General features: G+C 41.7%; 1 protein-coding gene across 3 annotated transcripts; it reads left to right on the top strand.

The window, feature by feature from the left end:
- Positions 1 to 15,194: 15,194 nt before the first annotated feature.
- On the top strand, positions 15,195 to 22,461 carry GTF3C6 (general transcription factor IIIC subunit 6; the record flags this gene model as incomplete). Of its 3 annotated transcripts, XM_082480962.1 has the most annotated exons (7): positions 15,195 to 15,260; positions 17,121 to 17,201; positions 20,035 to 20,098; positions 20,678 to 20,722; positions 20,853 to 20,966; positions 21,868 to 22,010; positions 22,100 to 22,461. In XM_082480962.1, the coding sequence occupies 7 exons, from the start codon at positions 15,195 to 15,197 to the stop codon at positions 22,238 to 22,240; spliced, it is 654 nt and encodes a 217-aa protein (XP_082337088.1). In that variant the 3' UTR covers positions 22,241 to 22,461. The 3 variants fall into 3 exon arrangements, with proteins under 3 accessions (XP_082337088.1, XP_082337087.1, XP_082337086.1); XM_082480961.1 differs by having other exon boundaries at positions 20,856 to 20,966; positions 21,868 to 22,461; XM_082480960.1 differs by having other exon boundaries at positions 21,868 to 22,461.
- Positions 22,462 to 22,715: the final 254 nt, after the last annotated feature.

The raw sequence follows: 22,715 nt of genomic DNA, 5'->3' as shown, positions 1-22,715 counted from the left end.
AGATGTGACCTATAGGTCTTCATCCTGAAACTTGGACTTCTAGTGAGTAGGTAGGACGGCCTGCAGGAAAGGAATTCCTTACTCTTTTCATGACCTTATAAACCAGTTGGAAATAAGGATATTGTACTTCACTTGACAGAAGCACCAGTGGCAACTAGAATGTTAGAAAAGATGGCAACATGCAGAGGCTGAATTAAACAATCCTTCATTATTAATTACCCTGACTCCCCAATATAATAAGGATTCTTTTGATAAGACAATCTTAAGGCTACCTCAGAATAAACATATGTATCCTAAATTAGGTCAAGAGATCTGAACTACTCACCCTCTTCTGAGTAACCAAAATGACATTGATTAAAGTCACCACCCTAAAAATGTAAAGTTTGAAGTTTTATTTGAAGTGTTTTGCTGTCTCCAGCAGGGAGACAGTTCATCATAGTATCTCTTGTTTCAGTGCTGTACTAGGATTAGTTTTACAGTTTCTAAAATTCTTGAGAACACTTCCAGAAAAAAAAAAAAAAAAAAAAGATGCAGCTGGGGAATTCCAGAGAAGCAGCAGAGCCAACTAAATGAATCATTTTCTGCTGGTCACTGTGTGTATCTGCTAATATGGGAGGAAAGGCTGATTAGAACAGCATAGAAGGCAAAAGATAAAATTATTTGTTGCTTCTAGTCACAAATTCAGGGCTGTTGTCTGCTAATTCTGAACTGATTAGAGAAACTGAAGTAAAAGAGAGATGTTGGCAGTGACCACTGTTCTTGCTAGCAATGCCAGAACTGGCCATTCTGTAGCTCTTGCCAAACACATAATCCCTTGCCCAGACCAGTCCAAAGCTGGACTGGTATCAGCAGAATCTTTCCATCTGGATTGTTCCCAAAATGAAGATGACAGAAGGGTATTTGTAATGCTTTGCCTTGCCTTTTCTGGTTTCCAGAACAGTGATGGCTGAACAAGCTTAAAGAAACTGAGACGGTGCCAGTTACACATCATTACGTGTTTTAGCACACTGAATATAGAGGAGAGAAAGTCTAAGGTGCTACTCTGTAGCTTCTACAATGGGAAAAACTCTTCTGCTTCCAAGTGACTGGGCATGCTTTCATGCACAGTGGAAGTGTACTATATTATAGAACTATTACTTAAAGACAGAATGTCTTGGGATTTGCCATAATATCTTTTAAAAAACTGTCCTTTAAAAAATAAAGTATTCTGGTATCTTAAATTGGTACCTGGTGTTTTTTTCATAGGAACATATGTATCTAAATACCAACATCAACTTCTATTTGTTAAAACAGTACTTTCTTACTTCTTTGCAGGGTAATCCTGAGCCCATGATAGATAATAACGATGGACCTGATGGCTAACATGTTCAAGTCTGACATTTGGAATGTCATGTTCAGTCCTTTAGGGAGGATAAAGCAATAATATCACATCAAAACACAGATATGACAGTTTAAGCTTATCAACTTCTTCTCTCATGTCCTATAATTCTGTTGCTCAATTACAGTGTGAGGGCCTTGGCAGATAAAGCAGTACTTAAGAGCAATCTTTTTTTTAAAACTCATGTAACACATGTTCAGGTGAATGTACTTTAGCACCAGTCACCATTCAACAAATGGTATTTTATTCTATATAAACTATTCAGAATGCAAGGTGATTGGATCCTGGGTTGTATTAGAAATAGTGTGGTCAGCAGGACTAGGGAAGGGATTGTCCACCTGTACTTGATACTGGTGAGGCCTCACCTCAAGTACTGTGTTCAGTTTTGGGCCCCTCAGTACAAGAAAGACATTGAGGTGCTGGAGCATGTTCAGAGAAGGGCAACGAAGCTGGTGAGGGGTCTGGAGAACAAGTCGTATGAGGAGTGGCTGAGGGAACTGGGGTTGAGACCTTATGGGTCTCTACAGCTACCTGAAAGGAGATTGTAGTGAGGTGGGGGGCGGCCTCTTTTTTCCCAAGTAACAAGTGATAGAACAAGAGGGAACAGCTTCAAGCTGCACCAGGGGAGGTTTAGATTGGATATTAGGAAAAATGTATTCGCCCAAAGAGTTGTCAAACATTGGAATAATCTGCCCAGGGAAGCAGTTGAGTATTTAAAAGGCAGGCAGATGCTGAGGGACATGGTTTAGTGGTAACTTGGCAGTGTTAGGTTAATGGCTGGACTTGATGATCTTAAAGGTCTCTTCCAAACAAAACGATTCTATGATTCTAACAGCAATAAAATGTTACAAAATTAGTTACAAAAGAAGGTATTAGAAGCTCACTTACTGAGGACCTAGTACAAATACAACATGCCTGGAAGAACAGAAATAGGAAAGTCTGTCTTCAATTAATTATATGTAGAGGGTATAATATATAGATGTTGCTGCTGACTGTAAAAGATGATCCTAAGTGTAAACAACATGCCTTCAGAATCTCCAAGAGAGCAAATAAAGAGAGCTGAAAAGACCAAGGCCAACAGAATTCAATTTCCTCCATTTTTATTATAGACCTGTATAGAGTGGCTCAAGTCTATCCACCATTTAGAAATCCACAAGACAAGGTATAAGTTATTCTCTTCTCAGAACAGATCTCTACAGCAAGAAAAAAATCAAATCAGCAGCAAGTACCGCTGAGGCATTTTCAGATAGATAACAACTTCCTCCAGAGCTGCCTAGGTCCAATGTGGAACCTGCGTTGACAATGGTATCTCCCTCTCTCAATTGCTTGCTGGGAAAAAACAGCTATGCTTCCCTGCAAATGTAAGTAACAAAGGATGGTAAGGTCTTTAAGCCTTAAGGCTAAAAGATCTTTGTTTTTTAAAAAGATTGTTCATCTGCTTTGCTAGGGGGGAAAATATCTTTAAAATTACTCTTTTTAAAAAAGAATCTGCTCTGATATATTTTAGACATCAAAAGTGTACATTCCTAAATATTTAAAATATCATGAGTTTACTGTAAACTAAATGAGGCAATCATCAGCATTGAATATTATTTTTTTTTAATAAAGGCAAAAATCTCATTAACAGCAGCTATAGAAATATAGATAAATTCTCTCAAATTTTATCTCCCGACCTGCACTTCTGACTAGCTAACAGACAGACACAGTCATGTCTTTGCTCTATTTATGTTTTTAGCCAGCTGGACATAAGACCAGCTTCTTTCTGGAAATCATGTGGCCACATTAGCACAGTTCTGAGCCCAAGCTACTATATCCCACCTTACAGCCAGCCTTGTTAACTCAGGCTTGGCCACGCATGAATCACAGCGACACAGCTGCTGCACTGGAGCTGGCTCCCAGCTGGCTGGTTCAGGGCACAGGCAGAGTAAACGTGTCACTGTCCGCACCCATCCATGTAGATATACCCTCAAATGACCCTAGGCATTGTGTGCTGTAACAAAAGCTATTTTTAAGAATTGGTTCTCCGAATAATTGCACTTTAATTACATAATACAAAACACTTTGGAAACGAAGCAACAAAATCTTACAGGATACAGTACTGTGAGTTTGTGTCAACATAGGCACAACAATGGGGCACCTGTGCATGTCTATGAACAAACTTTAAAAAAAATGAACAGATTCATTAACTTGCTTTATTTAATTTTTTTCATTATTATTGAAAATACATTAAAAATTTTTCATCTTGTCCTGTAGCAGGAAATGGATACTCTATAGAATACTTCTACATTGCCATCGAATATTTGTGACCATGTCATTTCCGTTGTCGCATCTAAAGCTTTACTCTCCTCTTAAAACAGCAATATATGTAAAACATTTAAAACGATCCAGCTGTTGTGGGAAAGCTTACCACGTTGCAGTGGTTGCCTTGCTTTCCAAACACATTATCTATAAAACAATTAGGTGAATCAGGAAGGTAAGAACTACTGAAAGAATGTGGTCAACCATGACAATTTCCTTCTTTCTGCTTTTTGCTCGGCATTTCTGAACAATATTTCTAAAGCAGTGGAAATGGTAAGTGTGCATTGCTATAGATTCAGGTCCTTCTTCCCCATTCATTACCCTCCCTTCCTCTTGAAAACAGAGGCAAGACATGCTGTCAGTGGGTCAGTGCACTGGTTTTGCACCAGACCGATTCAACTCCTCAAAATTACTTTACCTTTAAAGCTTTAAAGGCTTAAAAGTCATTCATAACAGTATTTTTCACAGTCTTCCTACACAGAATTCCTAAAGAGCTCAATAGTAGCTTTTTTTCAGGTACTGATGCCTTCATGAGTAAAAGCAGTAATTATAAGCATACCAAATGTAATGTTAACTGAGAATGGGACCTTCACACGGAATTCCACCTCTCATGCTATCGTCTGCTGTGATTTATTTACTGTCATATTCCTCTGCTTCTGTACAAGAGACAGCTGAATTAAATAGCTGGAATTAAAAGTGAAGCTACTAAACAGAATTTAGGGATCATACAAGGGTTCATCCTTTGGGTCTACCTAGCTCAGTATACTGTCTGCAGCAGTGGCCATCTAGTGAAGAACACAATTATATACGGTGTACTCCCAACTGTTGTAAGCTCAGTTGATGTCCTCAGCCTGATATGATTTGCCCATTTTACTTTCCCCAGTGGATCCTTCCTTCAAGTACTTGTCCAGTCTTCCACTGAGTTCATGTAAATTTTTGCCTTTACAAACTTTGGAAAGGAATCCAACAGGTTTACAACATGTTTGGTTTGTCATTCTGAACCAAATTTAAAAGCCCAAAATAGCCACACACTGAGCAAGATTAATGATCCACCTAGCCAGTACCCTTGTCCCAGTGCATGTCGGTGACCTGATTGTCATCCTGGGAGCTCGATATTGGTTTTGTACATATTTCATTATTTTCTTTTTATTTTATTATTAATATTTCATTAAAGTAGTTTAGTTCCTTCTAAACTCATTTCTCTTTCTCTCTCCCTCCTCTCTTTAGAGAGAGCAGTGGGGAAAAGCATCTGTCATTTGTCTCAGTGGCCAGTCTGGCCCAAACCACGACACTCCAAGAAGCCTAAAATTTATGGCATCAAGAATTTTAGTCTCCTGACTCCAATCAATATGACATTTTTCTAGAATACTTGAGCATTTAGACAATGTTTTCTTTTTTGTTTTCTGCTTTTACAGTGTCTGATTTTCCTTATCAGGAAGTGATTGCCACCATCTAGATACTGCAGTCCTAACAAGATGCATTTCCTATTTAGAATTCATACAAGTTGTATATTACTTGTTTTTAAAGATATATATTTTAACTTTGACTTGACTCAACATCCTTCAGCAGTGCAGAAGGCCATTTTCACCTTCCCTACATAATTTAGACCTGGTGTTACACTGTTTATCCTCCTTCCCCCAAATGTCTAACATCCACAGTATCACACTATCCCAATTTAAAGTAGCTATTATTCTCGTGTTCTGGATTTGGGTTTTTTGGTGTTTATGGAGCAATAGATTTTTAGTACTTACAGAGATGCACACACAGATAACTGAGTCAGTGCATGCTTCTGTTGGTTGTACAACTGGACTTACTTATTTATGACTCTTCACTATTTCCTACCTCACTTTTGTCAGTTCTGTCCTGTTCTTTGAAGATAGAGAATGCATTTATGATTTCACCCACATAGTACGAGCTAACATTGAAAAAGCAACTTTCTAACACCTTGTAGTAATATCACAGTAAGAAAAACAAATTCATACAGCATTTGCCCTCAGGCTTCAGCAATATGATTCTTTCTTTTTATACTGTGTGAGAAACACTTTCTGTAGGTCAGTGGGCATACCTACAAAAGCACTAAACTACCAGGAATTCCAAATTGCTGCCAAGTTACACCTCTATAAATGCCTACTGAATTAAGACTCTGATGATTCTGATGCAGATTGACTAATAAGTATTTTTTATTTCCTGCACTGCAAACCACTTTGGCAGTTCTTGAGGTATGTAAAAAAATGATTTAACAGCACTTCACTAACAAGCAAAGCAGTGTTCACATACAAGGAAAACAAAACACAATTCAATAAAAATATTTCACTTCAATAAAAAGTAAGCCCTGGGAACATTGATCAAATCAGTAAATAAATATGAAACAGAAATAACCTTCTGCTTTTACATAATTGTATGCAAAAAAAATAATTCCACATGCCTTTTATATCAGTTTGTTTTAAACGTATTTTAAACAAATACAGACAGGACAGCTCAGATTAAATAAGAGCTTTACCCTGAAAAACAATGAGTATTCCCAGTGACCTTTGAAGTCAAGGGCATTCAACCGCTTTCAGCCCAACAGGAGTAAGAATTTACATCTCGGTATCTCAAATAACTGACGCCAAATAATCTGAGGTCACGTAAAAGATTCCAAACATTAACATTTCATACATTACCAACTCAGTTCTATAGATAGACGACACCCCCTTCTAATCCAGCTGGATAACAAGTAACATAATTTACTCCCTACTTGTTACCACCTGCTTGTTACCAGAAGATTGTCACCCGCTGAGTTTTACTGGGAGGGATCCCAGTTTTAGGACTCCATGCAGGAGCTCTGAGCCCGCTTGTGTGCAGAAGGCAGCGTTCATTACTTTTAACAGCTAAGCTCTTTTCCCCTGAGGCAAAGAAAAAAAGACAAAATGAACCTCTTCAAGGACTTCTTGGTGGAGTCCTAGGGGATAAGGTGCTGGAGGGAAGACAGGGCCCAGGAAACCTGCTTATTTTCAAGGATCACCTCCTCCAAGCTCAAGAGCTGTCCATCCCAATGAGTAGGATGTCAGGCAAAAATGCCAGGAGGCCTGTGTGGATGAACAAGGAGCTCAGCCAAACTCAAACACAAAGAGGGAGCAAAAAGAAGGTGGAATCAAGGACAGGTAACCTGTGAAGACTACAGAGACGCTGTCCGAGCCTGCAGGGGTGAGGTCAGGAAAGCCAAAGCCCAGCTAGAACTGAAGCCGGTGAGGGATGTCAGACAACACAAATTCCTTCTTTAAGTACCTAAGTGACAAAAGAAAGGCTAGGGAAAACGTGAACCCACTGCTGAATGGGGCAGTGGCCTGGTGACACAGAACATGGAAAAGGCTCAGGTCCTTAGAGTCTTTCCCTCGGTCTTTATTAGCAAGACCACCCTTCAGGAATCCCAGGAGACCAGGAGGAAAGTCTGGAGCACGGAAGATGTACCTTTGGTGGAAGAGGATCAGGCCATGGAATATTTAAGCAAACTAAAGTAAATACATAAGTCCGTGCACCCTGATGAGATGCACTTGATGGATGACTACTGAGGGAACCGTCCAATGTCCTTGCAAGGCCACTCTTTGGTAGTTTTGGTCCATCCTGGTGACTGGGAGAAATGCACGAAGATTGGAGGAAAGCAAATGTCATTCCCACCTTCAAAAAGGGCAAGAAAGAGGACCCGGGAAACTATAAACTGGTCAGCCTCACCTCAATCTGTGAGAAGGTGATGGAGAAGCTAATCCAGGAAACCAGGCACATGAAGGACAAGAAAGTCATCAGGAGGAGTCAGCATGGATTCATTGAGGGGAAGTCATGCTTGACCAACCTAACAGCCTTCTATGATGAAATGATTGACTTGGAGAGCAGTGGATATTATCTACCATGACTTAAGTAAGGCTTTTCAGACAAGCTGTTGAAGTATGGGCTGGATGAGCAGACAGCATGGTGGATTGAAATCTGGCTGAATGACTGGGCCCAGAGCATGGTGATCAGTGGCACAAAGTCTAGTTGGAAGCCAGTAACTAGCGGTGTACCCCAGGGGTCAATACTGGATCCAGTCCTGTTTAACACCTTCCTTAATGACCTGGATGATGGGGCAGAGAGTGGCCTCAGCAAGTTCGCTGCTGACACAAAACTGGGAGGAGTGGCTGGTACACAAGAGGGTCATGCTCCCATCCAGGGGGACCTAGACAGGCTGGAGAAATGAACCTTATGCAGTTCAACAAGAGGAAGTGCAAAGTTCTGCATCTGGGGTGGAATAACCCCAGACATGAATATATGAAGGGAATGCCCAGCTGGAAAGCAGCTTTGCAGAAAAGGACCATGAGGTCCTAGTAGACAGCAAGTTGACAATGAGCCAGCAATTAGTCCTCATGGCAAAGAAGGCTAATGGTTGCCTGGGCTACATTTGGAGGACTATTGCCAGCAGTAGGATTCTATGATTCTATGATCTAAGGACATGATTCTTCCCCTCTACTCAGCACTGGTGAGGCCACACATAGAGTGCTGAGTCCAGTTCTGAGCTCCGTAGTACAACAGAGGTATAGACATGCTGGAGAGACTCCAGTGAAGTGCCATAAGAGCTGGGACTGTTCAGCCTAGAGAAGGCTCAAGAGGGATTTTATCCATGTATATGAATACCTGGAGGGAGGGTGCAAAGAGGATGGAGTCAGGCTGTTTTCAGTGGTGCCCAGTGACAGGACCAGAGGCAATAGGAACAAACTGAAACACAGATGGTTCCCTCTGCACATCAGGAAACACTTTTTCACTGTGAGGGTGACCAAGCACTGGCACAGGTGGCCCAGAGAGCTTGTGAAGTCTCCATCCTTGGAGATATTAAAAAATCATTCGGTCATATGGTCCTGGGAAGCCATATGTAGGTGGCCCTCCTTCAGGGGTTTGGACCAGATGACGTCCAGAGGTCCCTTCCAACCTCAACCATTCTGTAATCTCACAGGCTTTTACTTGGCTTAAAAAAATTAAATGTGTGTTTTAAGATGAACCTTAGGAGTGATATCTTCCTGTTGTCCAGCAGTGTCAGTGGCTGGAGACAGCAGCACATTCAGCTGAAACAGCTGGGCCCAGAAGAGGACCCTTTCCAATTCTGAGCACACCGGCTTTAGCTCAAAGCCACCTACACCAGTAAGACAAAGAACAGCTCAGTGAAATCCACAATCTCAGCTGCTGAATGGGTATACAGCATGGATTTTCCAGAAAGTTTTTAAGGGGCTACACAGGGAACAAGTTAATAATACCTGTCCAGAATCAGAAGTTGGGAGGCTAAGACATGTATCATTTCCGTTATTTTTTAAAAAGAATAGTAAAACAATTTCTCCTAAGTTTCTCCTGCTCTTAACTCCTCTCATCTGCTACATCAGCCCAGGAAGCAGGAGAGAACACTCCCCCATGCTGCTTCTCCCATACAGGACAGTGTGCTGTGGGGGAATGACAGAAGTGGTGCTGTTTGTACTGTATGCACATATAAGGCAGGCACTAGAGGGTTCTCAGTAAGAAGCGCCCACCCTTGCCTGCCTCTTATTTACCTCCGATTCCCCAGCCCTTCCCAGCTCAATTCCCCTTTCACAGCTGAGATGCAGTAGGTGGCAGGATGCTCTCACATGCTGCTTCTCAACTTTCCCTGCTCCTACCATAGAATCAGAATGGTTTTGGTTGGAAGGGACCTCGAAGATCATCGAGTTCCAACTCCCCTGACATAGACAGGGACACCTCCCACTAGACCAGGTTGCTCAAGGCCATGTCCAGCCTGGCCTTGAACACCTCCAGGGATGGGGCTTCAACAACCTCTCTGGGCAACCTGTTCCAGGGCCTTACCACCCTCGAAGTGAAGAACTTCTTCCTAATGTTCAATCCGAACCTTCCCTCTTCTAGTTTAAAACCATTCCCCCTCGCCCCTTGTCCTATCACTACATGCCCTAGTAAAAGTCCTTCCCCAGCTCTCCTGTAGGCCCCCTTTAGGTCCTGGAAGGCCACAATAAGATCTCCCCAGAGCCTTCTCTTCCCCAGGCTGAACAGCCCTAACTCTTTTAGCCTCTCCTCATAGGAGAGGTGCTTCAGCCCTCGGATCATCCTTGTGGCTCTCCTCTGGACATGCTCCAGCAGGTCCACGTCCTTCTTCTGTTGGGGACTCCAGAGCTGGATGCAGTACTCCAGGTGGGGTCTCAGGAGAGTGGAGCAGAGGGGCAGAATCACCTCCTTTGACCTGCTGGCCATGCTTCTTCTGATGCAGCCCAGGATACGGTTGGCCTTCTGGGCTGCGACTGCACATTGCTGGCTCATGTTGAGCTTCTCGTCAATCAGCACCCCCAGGTCCTTCTCCTCAGGGCTGCTCTCCAGCCATTCCCCGCCGAGCCTGTATTTGTGCTTGGGATTGCCCTGACCCAGATATAGGACCTTGCACTTGGCCTTGTTGAACTGCATGAGGTTGGCTTGGGCCCACCTCTGCAGCTTGTCCAGGTCCCTCTGGATGGCATCTCTCCCCTCCAGCATGTCTACCTCACCAAACAGCTTGGTATCATCAGCAAACTTGCTGAGGATGAACTCGACCCCACTGTCCATGTCACCGACAAAGATGTTGAACAGTACAGGTCCCAGTACCGACCCCTGAGGAACGCCACTTGACACTGCTCCCCACTTGGACATCGAGCCGTTGACCGCAACTCTTTGAGTGCAACCATCCAGCCAGTTCTTTATCCACTGATGGGTCCATTTGTCGAATCCATGTCTCTTCAATTTAGAGACCAGGATATCATGTGGGACAGTGTCAAATGCTTTGCACAAGTCCAAGTAGATGACATCAGGTGGTCTTCCCTTGTCCACTGCCGCTGTAAGCCCTTCATAGAAGGCCACCAAATTTGTTAGGCATGACTTGCCCTTGGTGAAGCCATGCTGGCTGTCACCAATCACCTCCTTGTTTTCTATGTGCCTCAGCAGAGTTTCCAGGAGGATCTGCTCCATGGATCTGCTCTTGCCAGGCACAGAGGTGAGACTGACTGGCCTCCAGTTCCCTGGGTCTTCCTTATTTCCCTTTTTGGAAATAAGGGTTATGTTTCCCCTTTTCCAGTTGGCAGGAACCTCGCCAGACCGCCACAACTTCTCAAATATGATGGGCTAGTGGCTTAGCGACCTCATCTGCTAGCTCCCTCAGGGCCCACGGATGTACCTCATCAGGTCCCATGGACTTGTGCACCTTCAGATTCCTCAGGTGTTCTCATACTTGATCTTCACCTACAGTGGGCGGTTCTCCGTTTTCCCAATCCTCGTCTTTGCATTCTGCATCAAGGGTAGTGTGGCTGCAGTCCTTGCCAGTGAAGACTGAGGCAAAAAAGTCATTGAGTATCTCAGCTCTGTCTCTGTGCTGGGTAACCAGTTCTTGCATTACCATGACAGACCTCACTCTGAGTATCTGTAGAAATGAAATGGAAGAGACTGGGGAAGCAGAGGCCAAGTAACAAGCACCTGGGCAGACTAATTGCCTTGTATAACAACTGGGTCTATGACACCTAGACTGCCTGAGCAGAGAACTCAGGGAACACCTTACCCCTTCTTTAATCTCCTACTATGCTGGCATCTGATTCCAGCTGATAAAAGTAAAGCAGAAGCCCAGCAAACTACTGTAGGATCACCTGTGCCTGAGTCTCCCTCCCAGCCCTTCTTCTCCCTCCTCTTACTATGCTTATTCCAAGACAAATGGGAGTGAGACCATCTAGACTAAGAACTGCTGGAATAGGAAGGTCTTCACTCAACTTCTTCCTTCTCTCCCTCCTACTGTATTGCATCTCACTCCATAGTCTTAGACTAGACATATTAAACAGAATAAGCACTGTGGAAATAAAGCACCTTTAACTTTACACTACTCTTCTCTGACTGTGCTTTGTCTAACAGGGTTGCTAGGATTTCCTTACATGATGTCTAAGGAGCTTTTTGAAAAGACAACTGCACATATGCAAAGGAATCCAGCAGGTCTTTTTTGTTTTGTTTTGTTTTGTTTTCCAGTGACACTTATGAGTGACACTTATGGGCACTAATTGAAGAGGCTCAGCAATGTAGCTGCAGGGAAATGGAAATTGCCCTCTGTAATACTATCAGCAAATTACCTTTGTCCTGGGGCTGATTTACCTTTTGTAAGCCTGATTAGAGCCAGAAATACACACTACTCTTACAAGCTTTCTTCTGCATCTTACAACACTGTATTATTACATTTGGTCATTTCACATAGTAACATTTTACTGAGTCTCTTCTGATATTCACAGGCAAACACCTTTTGTCACATCAATTTTAGTTACACTTCCAATTTAAAATGAGCCTAAAAACAACACCCTTCTGAAGCAGTCAATTCAGCAAACAGTACAGATACATAAACTATATATATAGTGTGTGTGCATACATGAACACATATGATCTATTATATTTTTTTAAATACTAAATTCTGTGTTTTTTCACTACATAATACAAAAGGTTTTCAACCAGAAACACTCACAGTCTAAACAGACAGACAAAACTCAAGAACGTAGGCAAAGACTCTGTCTTACCTTGTGTTTTTACAAAATATTTAACCTTTTACTTAGACAGACTAGTGCCAGGGCCTCACAAAGAAAGTAAGTGTTCAGGAGGGAATGGAGAAAGGGCAATTGCCTTCTGCAAAAGGATTGAGAAAGAATTCCAAGCATGAAGATAAAAATCAAAAGAAAATGGGAAAATGAGACAAAGTAGAAAGCCAGAACTTATTCATTATGTGTTTCAGTGAACTTTCTCTGATTTCCTGTCATGTACATTAACTGCAATGTTCATTTGCTAAAACAGACAATCCAAGTCTCTAATCTACAAACTCCCACAGCTAAAATTTGCAAACTACAGGGCCCAAAATAAAATATGCTTAAATATTTTTAAAACACACTTAAATTGCAAGCAAACTCACCAAAAATAGTGCATACATATCACATACATGGATCTCAAACATGATAATTTATTTTAAATTTACCATTTGGTTGTCACTAACTCAAATTGACCTAAATGCCACCTAGGTACTTGGCTCTGGAAGCACGCACACACAAATCTGTTAAAGCACTGACAGGATTATTAGCTGAGGCCTCAGAAACCCAAAACCTGGACCCTCAAAACACGTATTTCCATATTTATCTCATAAAGTAGTTCAATCTCCCTGGCAGACTCTGAGGACAGTCTCTTTTAAGAGATAAGTTGTTGAAATACGCTTGCCAGGATATGATAGACCAAGGCAAACCACTAACGCCCGTGGTAAGTTTAGCCTGACAATGATGTAGTCTCTTTTAAAATATATTTGGCACTAATGCACCAAAAATCTCCCATCGTCCAACTGCTTGCCCTGACTCATGATAACTAGGAGACCGAGACAACCCCAGGTACTATATGACACTTAGGCTGGTATGAAAGCAAACAAATGTACTGGCTCCTTCATCAGCAGTTCATGCCAGTCTATGATTTACACAGGCTGATCTGGCACACATTTATGTTCCTGTAAGGGCTTTCTGTAGTTTTAGTTAAGTCACTTAACCTCCTGCCATCTACAAAAAGAGAATGATGGTATTAATGTAATGTTACAGAAGCACTGTCAGTTCTGACAATTATTTTTTAAAATACATATTCAGAATAGAGAGTTTATTCTCCTTTATTCATGCAGAACTTTTTTAAAACAACAAAAATTTTATCGAAAGACAGGAAGACCTAATGCAAAAATGTAATTGCCAAATACAGTGATTTAATAAATAGAAACCAGTAGTTAAGAACCATTAAAAGACTGGGTTTACTACACATTTACTCATACAGCGTAAGATCAACTACCTAAAGTTACTAACATTTACATACAGCTTTAAAAGTTAGCTCATTAAAAACATTTATCAGAAATGTTGAACAAGCTCTCTAAGCATAATTTTATCTATCTCCTTCTAGTGGCAGAACATGAAATCAAATACTCAAAAAATTATTTTTGTTATTTTCTAAAGCCCACACGAAGCAAATTATATAAGCTATTCTTTTAAAATATCTGATAGTTAACACTTGTAATATACCAAACATCTGTTCCACAGCTATTATCCCCTGCAGTCAAAATTCAAGCTTTTGCAACTTGCCTGACAAAAAGGTAATATGCCCCAGCATCTTAGTCTGTATTTAGAACTAATCCAAATTTATAGGCTGTTCTTACCACAGCAGCATGTGATATTCTAAAACAAGCTCTAAGAAAAGAATAATTAAAAACATGAAGCTTAACAAAAAATGACATGAAGCCTAATGCTAGCTTCCCAAAGAAAAATCCTGCTAAACTTACTTGATATGTTTAAAATCAGTGATTTTTCCAGGAAAAGGAGAAACGCAATAGATTACATATATCTGGACATTGTTAAACACTTGATATGGTGCTACGCGGACATTTATGTTTATCTTACATAAGATGGAGGTTAAGTAGAGGCTGGAAGAAAATCTACAGTGAACTCCCTTAGGATCAGTTTTTATTTAACGTTTTAATTTTATGACTTTGACACAATGATTAGGAAGACACTTCTGGCACAAAATCAGAAACATAGCATACAGAAGGAAAATACAGAATTACATTACAAAAAACAGTATGAGACTGAGGATTATGGAGTGCAATGTCCTGCATTTATAAAGAAATAAATTAACACGTTATCTCAGAAATCCTTATCAGACAGAAATCAGACAGGAGCATATTGGAACCTGACAAGATAACCAGAAAGCATCAGGCAAATACAATTTAGCCACGCACCAAGCAAAACATTTTCCTTTCTTTCACTGAAGAAGGGTTTGGCAAGATTTAATCTGCAATGGTGCACGTAAGGCTCGCACACAAGATGGGAGACGAGTGGCACAGATGCAGAGACGGGCTACTAGGACGAAGAGGGAAACCAGGACTCTTTCTAGCTGGGATGACGCGCCTGGTTCAACCTGCAAAACGATGACTGAGAACGGGGTGTGACTCTGGTGAAGTGCTGCCTCTGTGGAAATCCCTCCTCCCCCTGCGCTGCCACTCCTCCGTCCCCCCCGCCTCGCCGCTGCCCGTCCTTCCTCCTGCTCCCACAGCCCCCCATCTTACCCCGACACACACCCAGGCCTCGGGCTGCCTCCCCAGCCGGGCTTCACCCTCTTCCCCAGGGCCCAGCGAGCCGCCGCGCCCCCCAGCCCCGCCGCACTCCGACCTCCCTCCCAGCCTGCCCCCGCCGCCTGGGGAGGGCTCTTCACGTCCCACCGCCCAACGGCCGCTGAGGCGCGCGCGCCTCGCTCCCTCCCCCTGCTGGGAAGCGGCTGGCGCGAGCAGCGGCTCGCGGGCGGGGTCAGGGCCGCTTGCTGTTGGCGCCGTTTCCAGCCGCCACTGAGAGGAAGGGAAGAGAAGCGGCGCGGGCGGGAGGCGGGACCGGTCGCCCCCCAAGATGGCGGCGCCGAGCCCACGTGGTACGCGTTGAGGCTAAGAGGCGGGCGGGGGGGAAGCGCGGCGTTCCCTGGCGACATGGCGGCGGCAGAGAGCAGGGAGGAGGGCGAGAGGAAAGATGAAGCAGAGGAAGAGGAGGTGGAGGTTGGTGGATGGCGGCACCGGGACGCGCTCCGCCGGGCTTTCCCTTTCCGTGGAGCAGCGTTAGGGGAAGGGACGTGGCCCGGCCGGGCCGGCCCCCCTCGGGGTGTGCCCCGCCTCTGGGCCTGGCCCGGCCCCCGCTGGTGCTGAGGGGTCCGGGACAGGCTGTCATGGTGGCGAGAGGACCTGCGCCTGCCCTCCCGTGGGCTGCCGGCGCCCAGCATCTGCTCCGGGGCCCCTGTGAGGGAAGGGGTGGCTCTCCTCTCGCCGTACCCCTGCAAGGCATCCCCCGGGAGGGGCTCGGCGGGGCAGACTGGGGGTGTGAGGAGAGGTGGGCGGGGGTCCCCCATAGAATGGTTTTGGTTGGAAGGGACCTCGGCGATCATCGAGTTCCAACTCCCCTGACATAGGCAGGGACGCCTCCCACTAGACCAGGTTGCCCAAGGCCACCTCCAGCCTGGCCTTGAACACCTCCAGGGATGGGGCCTCAACAGCCTCTCTGGGCAACCTGTTCCAGTGCCTTACCACCCTCAAAGTGAAAAACTTCTTCCTAATGTTCAATCTGAACCTGCCTTCTTCCACTTTGAAGCCATCCCCCTTGTCCTATCATTACATGTACTTGAAAAAGTTCCCTCTGCATCTTTCCTGTAGGCCCCTTTTAGGTACTAGAATGCTGCTAGGAGGTCTCCATGGAGCCTTCTCTTCTCCAGGCTGAACAGCCCTAACTCTTTCAGCCTGTCTAAACAGGAGAGGTGATCCAGCTCTCAGATCATCTTTGTGGCCCTCCTCTGGACATGCTCTAATGGTTCCATGTCTTTCCTGTTTTGGGGACTCCAGAGCTGGATGCAGTACTCCAGGTCGGGGTCTCATGAGAGTGGAGTAGAGGGGCAGAATCACCTCCTTTGACCTGCTGGCCATGCTTCTTCTGATGCAGCCTGGGATGTGGTTGGCCTCCTGAGCTGCGATTGTGTATTGCCAGCTCATGTTGAGCTTCTTGTCAATCAACACACCCAGGTCCTTCTCCTCAGGGCTGCTGTGCTGGAATGGCGTCAGGCACAGGGCAAGCAGAGTGCCCTGGGCCTGTCGGCTTTCTCTGTCCCCGCAGTGGTTGTGTCCTGAAAGCTGTATTGTTATAAAGCTATATTGTTTTACTTAAGGTTTTATGTAAAACAGCATTGTCAGCACTCTTCCAGTTTCAGTTGCTTCCTACCCCTGTAACATCTGAAAATACAAACTATTGTTCATCTAATATTGTGTGTATTCGTGAATAACTAGTAGATGATGATTCTTGAAAACTTTTTTTTTCCGTCCTTGAATAAAAGCTTTTTCAAGGTGGCTATTTTCTGGTTTGTTTTTGCATTTTCTTTACCCAAACCTGTAAGGAATTACGAACAGGAATTGATTGCAAGGCAATGCGTTACAAGGAGTTAAAAGTAACCATTTCAAGTAGCATGTTTCTTAACTTCTTGCTATGGTGTCTTATTTAGGTAGGTACTAAAATTTTAGAAAATATTTTGGAATACGTAAATGGTCATATTGTTATAATTAATAAGTCACTTACACATACTGATTTCACCCTTGAATGGTGAGCTCCCTTTCTAGCTAGGAAGAAAAGCCCAGGAAATTTGGGTGTGAAACAAGTGTGATGGAGTAGTGTGTTGCTGCATTTCCCTGGGTATTGCAATATCTGCCATTTTCTCTAGACAAAATGCAGAATAAGTCAGATCTGAGGTCTGTTTATTCTGAAGGTCTGTGTCCACGTGTGCTAGTTGTTTTGGTTTGGGTTGGTTCTTGTGTTGTTTTGTTTTTCTCCTGAGTTCAAATATATCAATTACAGATGCACTTCATAAACTTATCTTGTAGGAGCAACTGGTCATGGTGGAACTATCAGGAATTATTGATTCAGACTTCTTAGAAAAATGTGAAAACAAATGCAAGATTTTGGTGAGTGATTACAGCACAATAGGAAAGGGGTAAGTCAGTACACATGTGAACAAGGGACTGAGGCTGTTTCAAAATTCCCTGAAATTGATAATGTTTAGATCAAATCTTTGATAGAGAACTAAGTGCACGGTCTTGGCTGTGTTTGGCTGCAGGTTGTGAGCTCTCTCTATGTCAGAAATGGCATATGGTCTTTGAATATATTATTATGTAAATATAAGGAAGTATTTTCAGAAGTATTTATAAGCTAGGACCATTAAACCCTCTGATTTCAACCTTTTAGTTCAGTTTTTTTTTTTTTTAAATGATGCGTCTAATAGGTTATAAAAAAAATATTGTTAAGCACACTTCTTCAAATTACTTGAACACAGCTGACAGGTAAACCCAAAATCTTTCTGAATTGCACTGTATTTACAGGGTTGGTTTTTTTTCAGGCACTACCTGGCAAGTTTGAGTGTTGTAAAGGATAATTGGGTCTTAAGTATTTGGTAAACTGTTTATGATCTTGTTTCCTTCACTTAGGTTATTGTAAGAATCTGGCTTACCTGTCCTTTTCCTTTTTTTTTTTGTTTTTGAGTTGTTTAATCACTTTTTATGGGACAAATTTTATTTACCTTTCAAAATCTACTTGGACTATGTGTAGGTAGATAGTACAAATACCGTTGATATGCAAATACTTTGTGAAACTAGACCTTTATTAAAGACTGCAAAGATGGAAGGGAACATCTGAGAGTGTGCAGCTGATCAGAATATATGTGAGGTGGTAAAGTCAATTCTAAAAATCTCAAATATAATCAAAATTCCTAGGTTATTCACCACTGGTTGGATATGCTTTTATAAGCAGATTTGCTTCCTGGATCTGACCTAAGTTGCTTTAAATGTCTTATTTAGATGGTTCATTACTGGTGGCTGAGTGGCTACATATTCTTCAGTGGTGTTAATGTGATTCTTTTATATTTTGTGTGTTGAGATTCTCTTGTAATGTTGCTAGAAAAATTTTTTTAAGTATCTATACTGTAGCCTACTTGTATCCAAATCTACCTGTGCTCACTCAACAGAGTAAGCATTCCTTGAGATTTTTATAATGGGCAGCTGTTGTTAAAACTCCAATAAAAGATTCTGCTTTGTATTATTTTGTTTAGCAAGTTTTCTGTGATGCTGGTCACATAAGGGTAAGACAGTCTCCGTTTTTGCATAGTCCAAAAATAAATGTAATCAGTCAAAGAAATAAAGTTTTGAATATTGAAAACATTAATGCTGCTGCTTTTTAATTTTCTGCAGTAAAAAAAAATCAGAAATGTTCTACATGTTATCTTAATGCTATTGATGTTCTCAACTTATGCAGCAGAGAATCCCAGAGCTTAAATCTTGCTGATCTTAGATACTTCTGTTTGTTAAAAGTACGAGAGGAAAATTGCATAGATTCCTATTAACCTGTGTGATAATCTGTATTTTATGCAATTTACCACGTAGTGCCTCATCTTCAAAACTTAGTATGTGCTTATCTTCATGTCCTGAATAATGTTGATGTTCACAATGTACTATTAAAAGACATTTTACCTTTATTAGTGTATTCTGTTCAGGCATTGATTTTTATCAAAATATTGTTTCTAGCTATATCCTATGTTAAAAATAATGGGATCCTGGCCTGTGTATTTGGAAAAGCTCTGCTGCAGAGAAAGGGAATGAGCTGCTGAAACTGCTGCCTTACTCTTCCACTCCTTGTTTAAAAAAAATAAATAACAGCAATTTCCAACTCCTTCACAGTGTAGATGCACAGTAATCATAGCAGCTTCTGTGGCCCTGCAATTGCACTTTGGTGCTGGTGTAATGCTTTATTCCAGACTTCTTCACCTTGTGTCTTTTCAAAAGAATTTTGAAGATTCTCCCGCTTCACGAAGTTGGCATTAATTGGAGCTTAGAAAATAACATCACTTTTTCATGCAAATATGTATATTTTTATTTGCTTATTTAAAGCTGAGGTTAAATTAATTTCCTAGAGGAAATAACAGCATTTTAAAGTTATTTCATGTAGCCTAAATAGACAGCTGGCTGCAGTTTAATCTAAATTTCTTTGGTCCTTTTTCACATACTACAGCCCTTTCTATACCAGTTCAGCATTGTTGGTTTTGATGTGATTACTAGAACAGTATTATCTGGTGTATTCTTTGTATTTAATATACTTAAAGTAAAATGTATGATAATAGACTGAAAAATTGTTGTTACTTTCTTTTTTTTTTTTTTTTTTACAGTACACTGATTCTACACTGATTGGCTAAACCATTTGTAATAGTTATTTCCTCTGCTTAACTAAGCTTCCTACAAAAATGGAAAGAAAACTCCTTCTCCCCCCACCCCAAACATTTAACATTGTAGAAGACCTCAGGGTCCCTTGCAATGACTTTAATATGTTTTTTTTTGAATTAATGAAGACTGATTTAATTGTATGTCTTGCCATTCTTTCAGGATTCTGCTATTTTCCGTAGAATAATAGCCTCTGCTATGCTTTCTTACCCGCTTCCATAAATCCTGTTTTAAAGATGTGCTTTTCTTCATATGAAGTTTATAGCTTAAGAAGGCTTTACAGTGTGGAATGCACTCCTTTAATATCAAAAGAAACTTTTTATTTCACATTTACAGCATTATGGAATACTTATTTTACTGTTATTACCTTACATTGAGTTTTGTTTTTTTTTTTTTTTTACACTATTTATCTTTTCAAGGAATTGCTGTAATCTGGATTCTGCTATATATATCTTCTGTGGTCTCACAGCGAGAAATTTGCCTGGACTAATGGAGACCTGACATCTGTGCAATTTTGTCCCTCTTTTTGTAGGGAATAGAGACAGAGAGGCCCATTTTACAAGTGGACAGATATGTATTTGCAGGAGAATATGAAGGTAGGAAAAACGATGTGGATGCAATCTCTCCTTTTTCATGTGACCCAAAGAACTTTCTTAATATCAATTAATTGCACTGTGAATGGAGAACACGGGCTTGTGAGGTGCTGAAATTCTGGGTGGTGTTTGTGTAACACCGTATAGAGCAGCACCAGTCTGAGTTCACCACTAAATTAGCCATGCGTCCGTGTTACTAACTGGAAAGTATGCCTGGAAGCTGACTGCAGGGTGCAACAGCTGGTACTTCTGCAGGGAAAAATGTGGGACATGAGATGCCTTAAAGTGCTTGTTGTCTCCTGAATAAGCAGGACTGATATGTTGTGCAATCTGTAGTGCTCCCATTTGCCTTATGGTGGGTGACAACATTGGTCTGCAAAAAAATGATCTGAAGTCCTCCCTTGTAGTGACTTTCAGTGACCATGATACTACTGTCTGTTTCTGAGTTGGCAGTGTGGTTACCAGTGCTGGGCCTTTGCAAGGGCTTGGAAGTCAGAACATTCACAGAGCTGTGCCAGCGGGTGCAGTATCTACAGCTGATATAAATTAGTCTCTAAGACTTTCTCACTTTGTTTTCCATAGATACCTTGGGAACCTGTGTGGTTTTTGAAGAAAACACAGAGCATGGTAATCATTGTGATTTGACATCCTGATCATTGTGGTAGCCTGGGAGGTTAATAGTAACACTTACTTTGTTTCAGTTGATAGTGGAATTTGCTGTAACGGTTGGGTATTGTGTTTTCTCTTCTCTTCATAGTAGATGCAGAAGGCAATCAAAAAGTACAGCTGAAATACAAATGCCATACAATGAAGAAGTTGAACATGACACGGACACTTTTGACAGAGAAGAAGGAAGGAGAAGAGAATGTTGGTTAGTGCCTCTGCTCTTATGCATAGGGACATGGATGGATTACGCTTAGGAGTGTCAGCCTTGATTAAGTGCTTGATTCAAGAGCATGCAGGAATTTAGAGGAACTTTCTTCTTTGCTTACTTCTTTACTATGCTTTTAGTCCATAAAGGCTCTGTCATCCATAAAGGCTCTGTCATCTTCACTTGATTTTTTAACCTGTACATACTTTTGACTCTTCTCCTCCAAGTAGAATTCTAGTTCTCTGTTCTTTGGTGCTTTTTCTTTTTTTGTACTTTTTGTTTGTTTTGTGTGGTTTTTTTTTTTTTTAAAAAAAAAACCTCTTCCCTTGTAGAGCTAACTTTACTCTCACCGATTCTTGTTTCTTTTTTCTAGTTTTACAATATGGGTTGAGCAAGACACAGAATGCATGACATGGACATAGCATAGTTTTGTATCTTGACATTCCTGCTTTTCATTGCTTTCCTAATAATTTTATCTCTGTGGCTGTTCTTTAGAGACCGAGGTGGTGACATCACTTAACCATATGCAATGCCTACAGTATCTGGATAAAAACCTGTAGCTATATGTCTTGGTTAAGTTGGTTTAGCCTATGCATGTTGTTAATTTATCAACAGTAAAGTTTCTCTTCATTTTAAGCTGGTCTTCTTTATCAAATGCCTTTCTGTTATTCATAGCCTTATTTTTCAAGGAAGATGAACGGTTTAGGTCCAATGGTGAGACTCACAACAAAAATTAGTGTTGGTCTGAGTTCTTGAAAGACATTTTGCTATCCTAAGTGATTATTTTACTTAAATGTTGGTCAGGTTCAGCCTTAATAACAGTGAACTTAAACTAAGAAAAAAATGCTGTTGACTCTTAACTCCTTTTTTCACTAATATCAATTTTCCTTCTTTGCATCAGGAGGAGTGGAGTGGTTACAGATCAAGGACAGAGATTTCTCCTACAGCAGGCCTAATATGATTTGCAGCTTTCTGCGTGAAAAAGAAGATTCTGAGGAGTCAGCTCAGGCCCAAGACAAATTGACTGAAGAGTCAGAGGGAGAGGTGAGTGGCGGAGGAAATTCTGACATGAATTGTGATCTGGAGAAGCAGCATAGCTTGGAAATAGATGCTGCTATTCCTCTGCCTGACAGCCCTCCTTCTGGTGCAGAGGATTCTCCTGGAAGTGTTGCCTTAGACGATGCCCCTCCATGATATCAGCTCTGATCTTTTCAGGATTTCTTCATGGTGTTAATGGGCCAGTTTTTAAATGCCAACTTTTATATAGGCCGTGACGTGATTTCCAATTTATCTGAGCAATTAGTAGTAGAAAAACAGGCATTGTGTTCTTGTGCATTGCTTTTATATTTGGATTATAGTGGGGAGGGCTTAAGTGTTTTTTAAACATGCTGATTGGAAATGTGTGTATATCTACCTCAAAATTTTAAGAGAACTCCTACCTTAAAAAAATGTTGATGTATTGTACAGTCTGGGATATTTTGTAAAAAGAAAAAAAGGGGGGGGGAAATCATTGTTTAAAATAAAGTCCTGAATTTTTTCAAGTATAGCTTCACCTTGTGTGTCATATTCAGCCGCATACTGTGTCTGTTCTTGTACTGCAGTTATTGAAAGAAAAATTCAAGTAAGTATGGCTTTTATTACTTGTTTGATTACTCATCAAATTGTGTAGTTTGGATTTTCTCTAGTGTCCTTTGTCCCCTTGATGGATCTTAGAAATGCTTCATGTGGGAAGGGACTTCAGGAGGTCTC

Source organism: Vanellus vanellus (genome assembly GCF_965231255.1).
Source record: "Vanellus vanellus genome assembly, chromosome: 3".
Lineage (NCBI taxonomy): Eukaryota > Metazoa > Chordata > Aves > Charadriiformes > Charadriidae > Vanellus > Vanellus vanellus.
The sequence above is the reverse complement of the archived record's forward strand: the minus strand, read 5'-3'. Positions and strand labels throughout refer to the sequence as shown.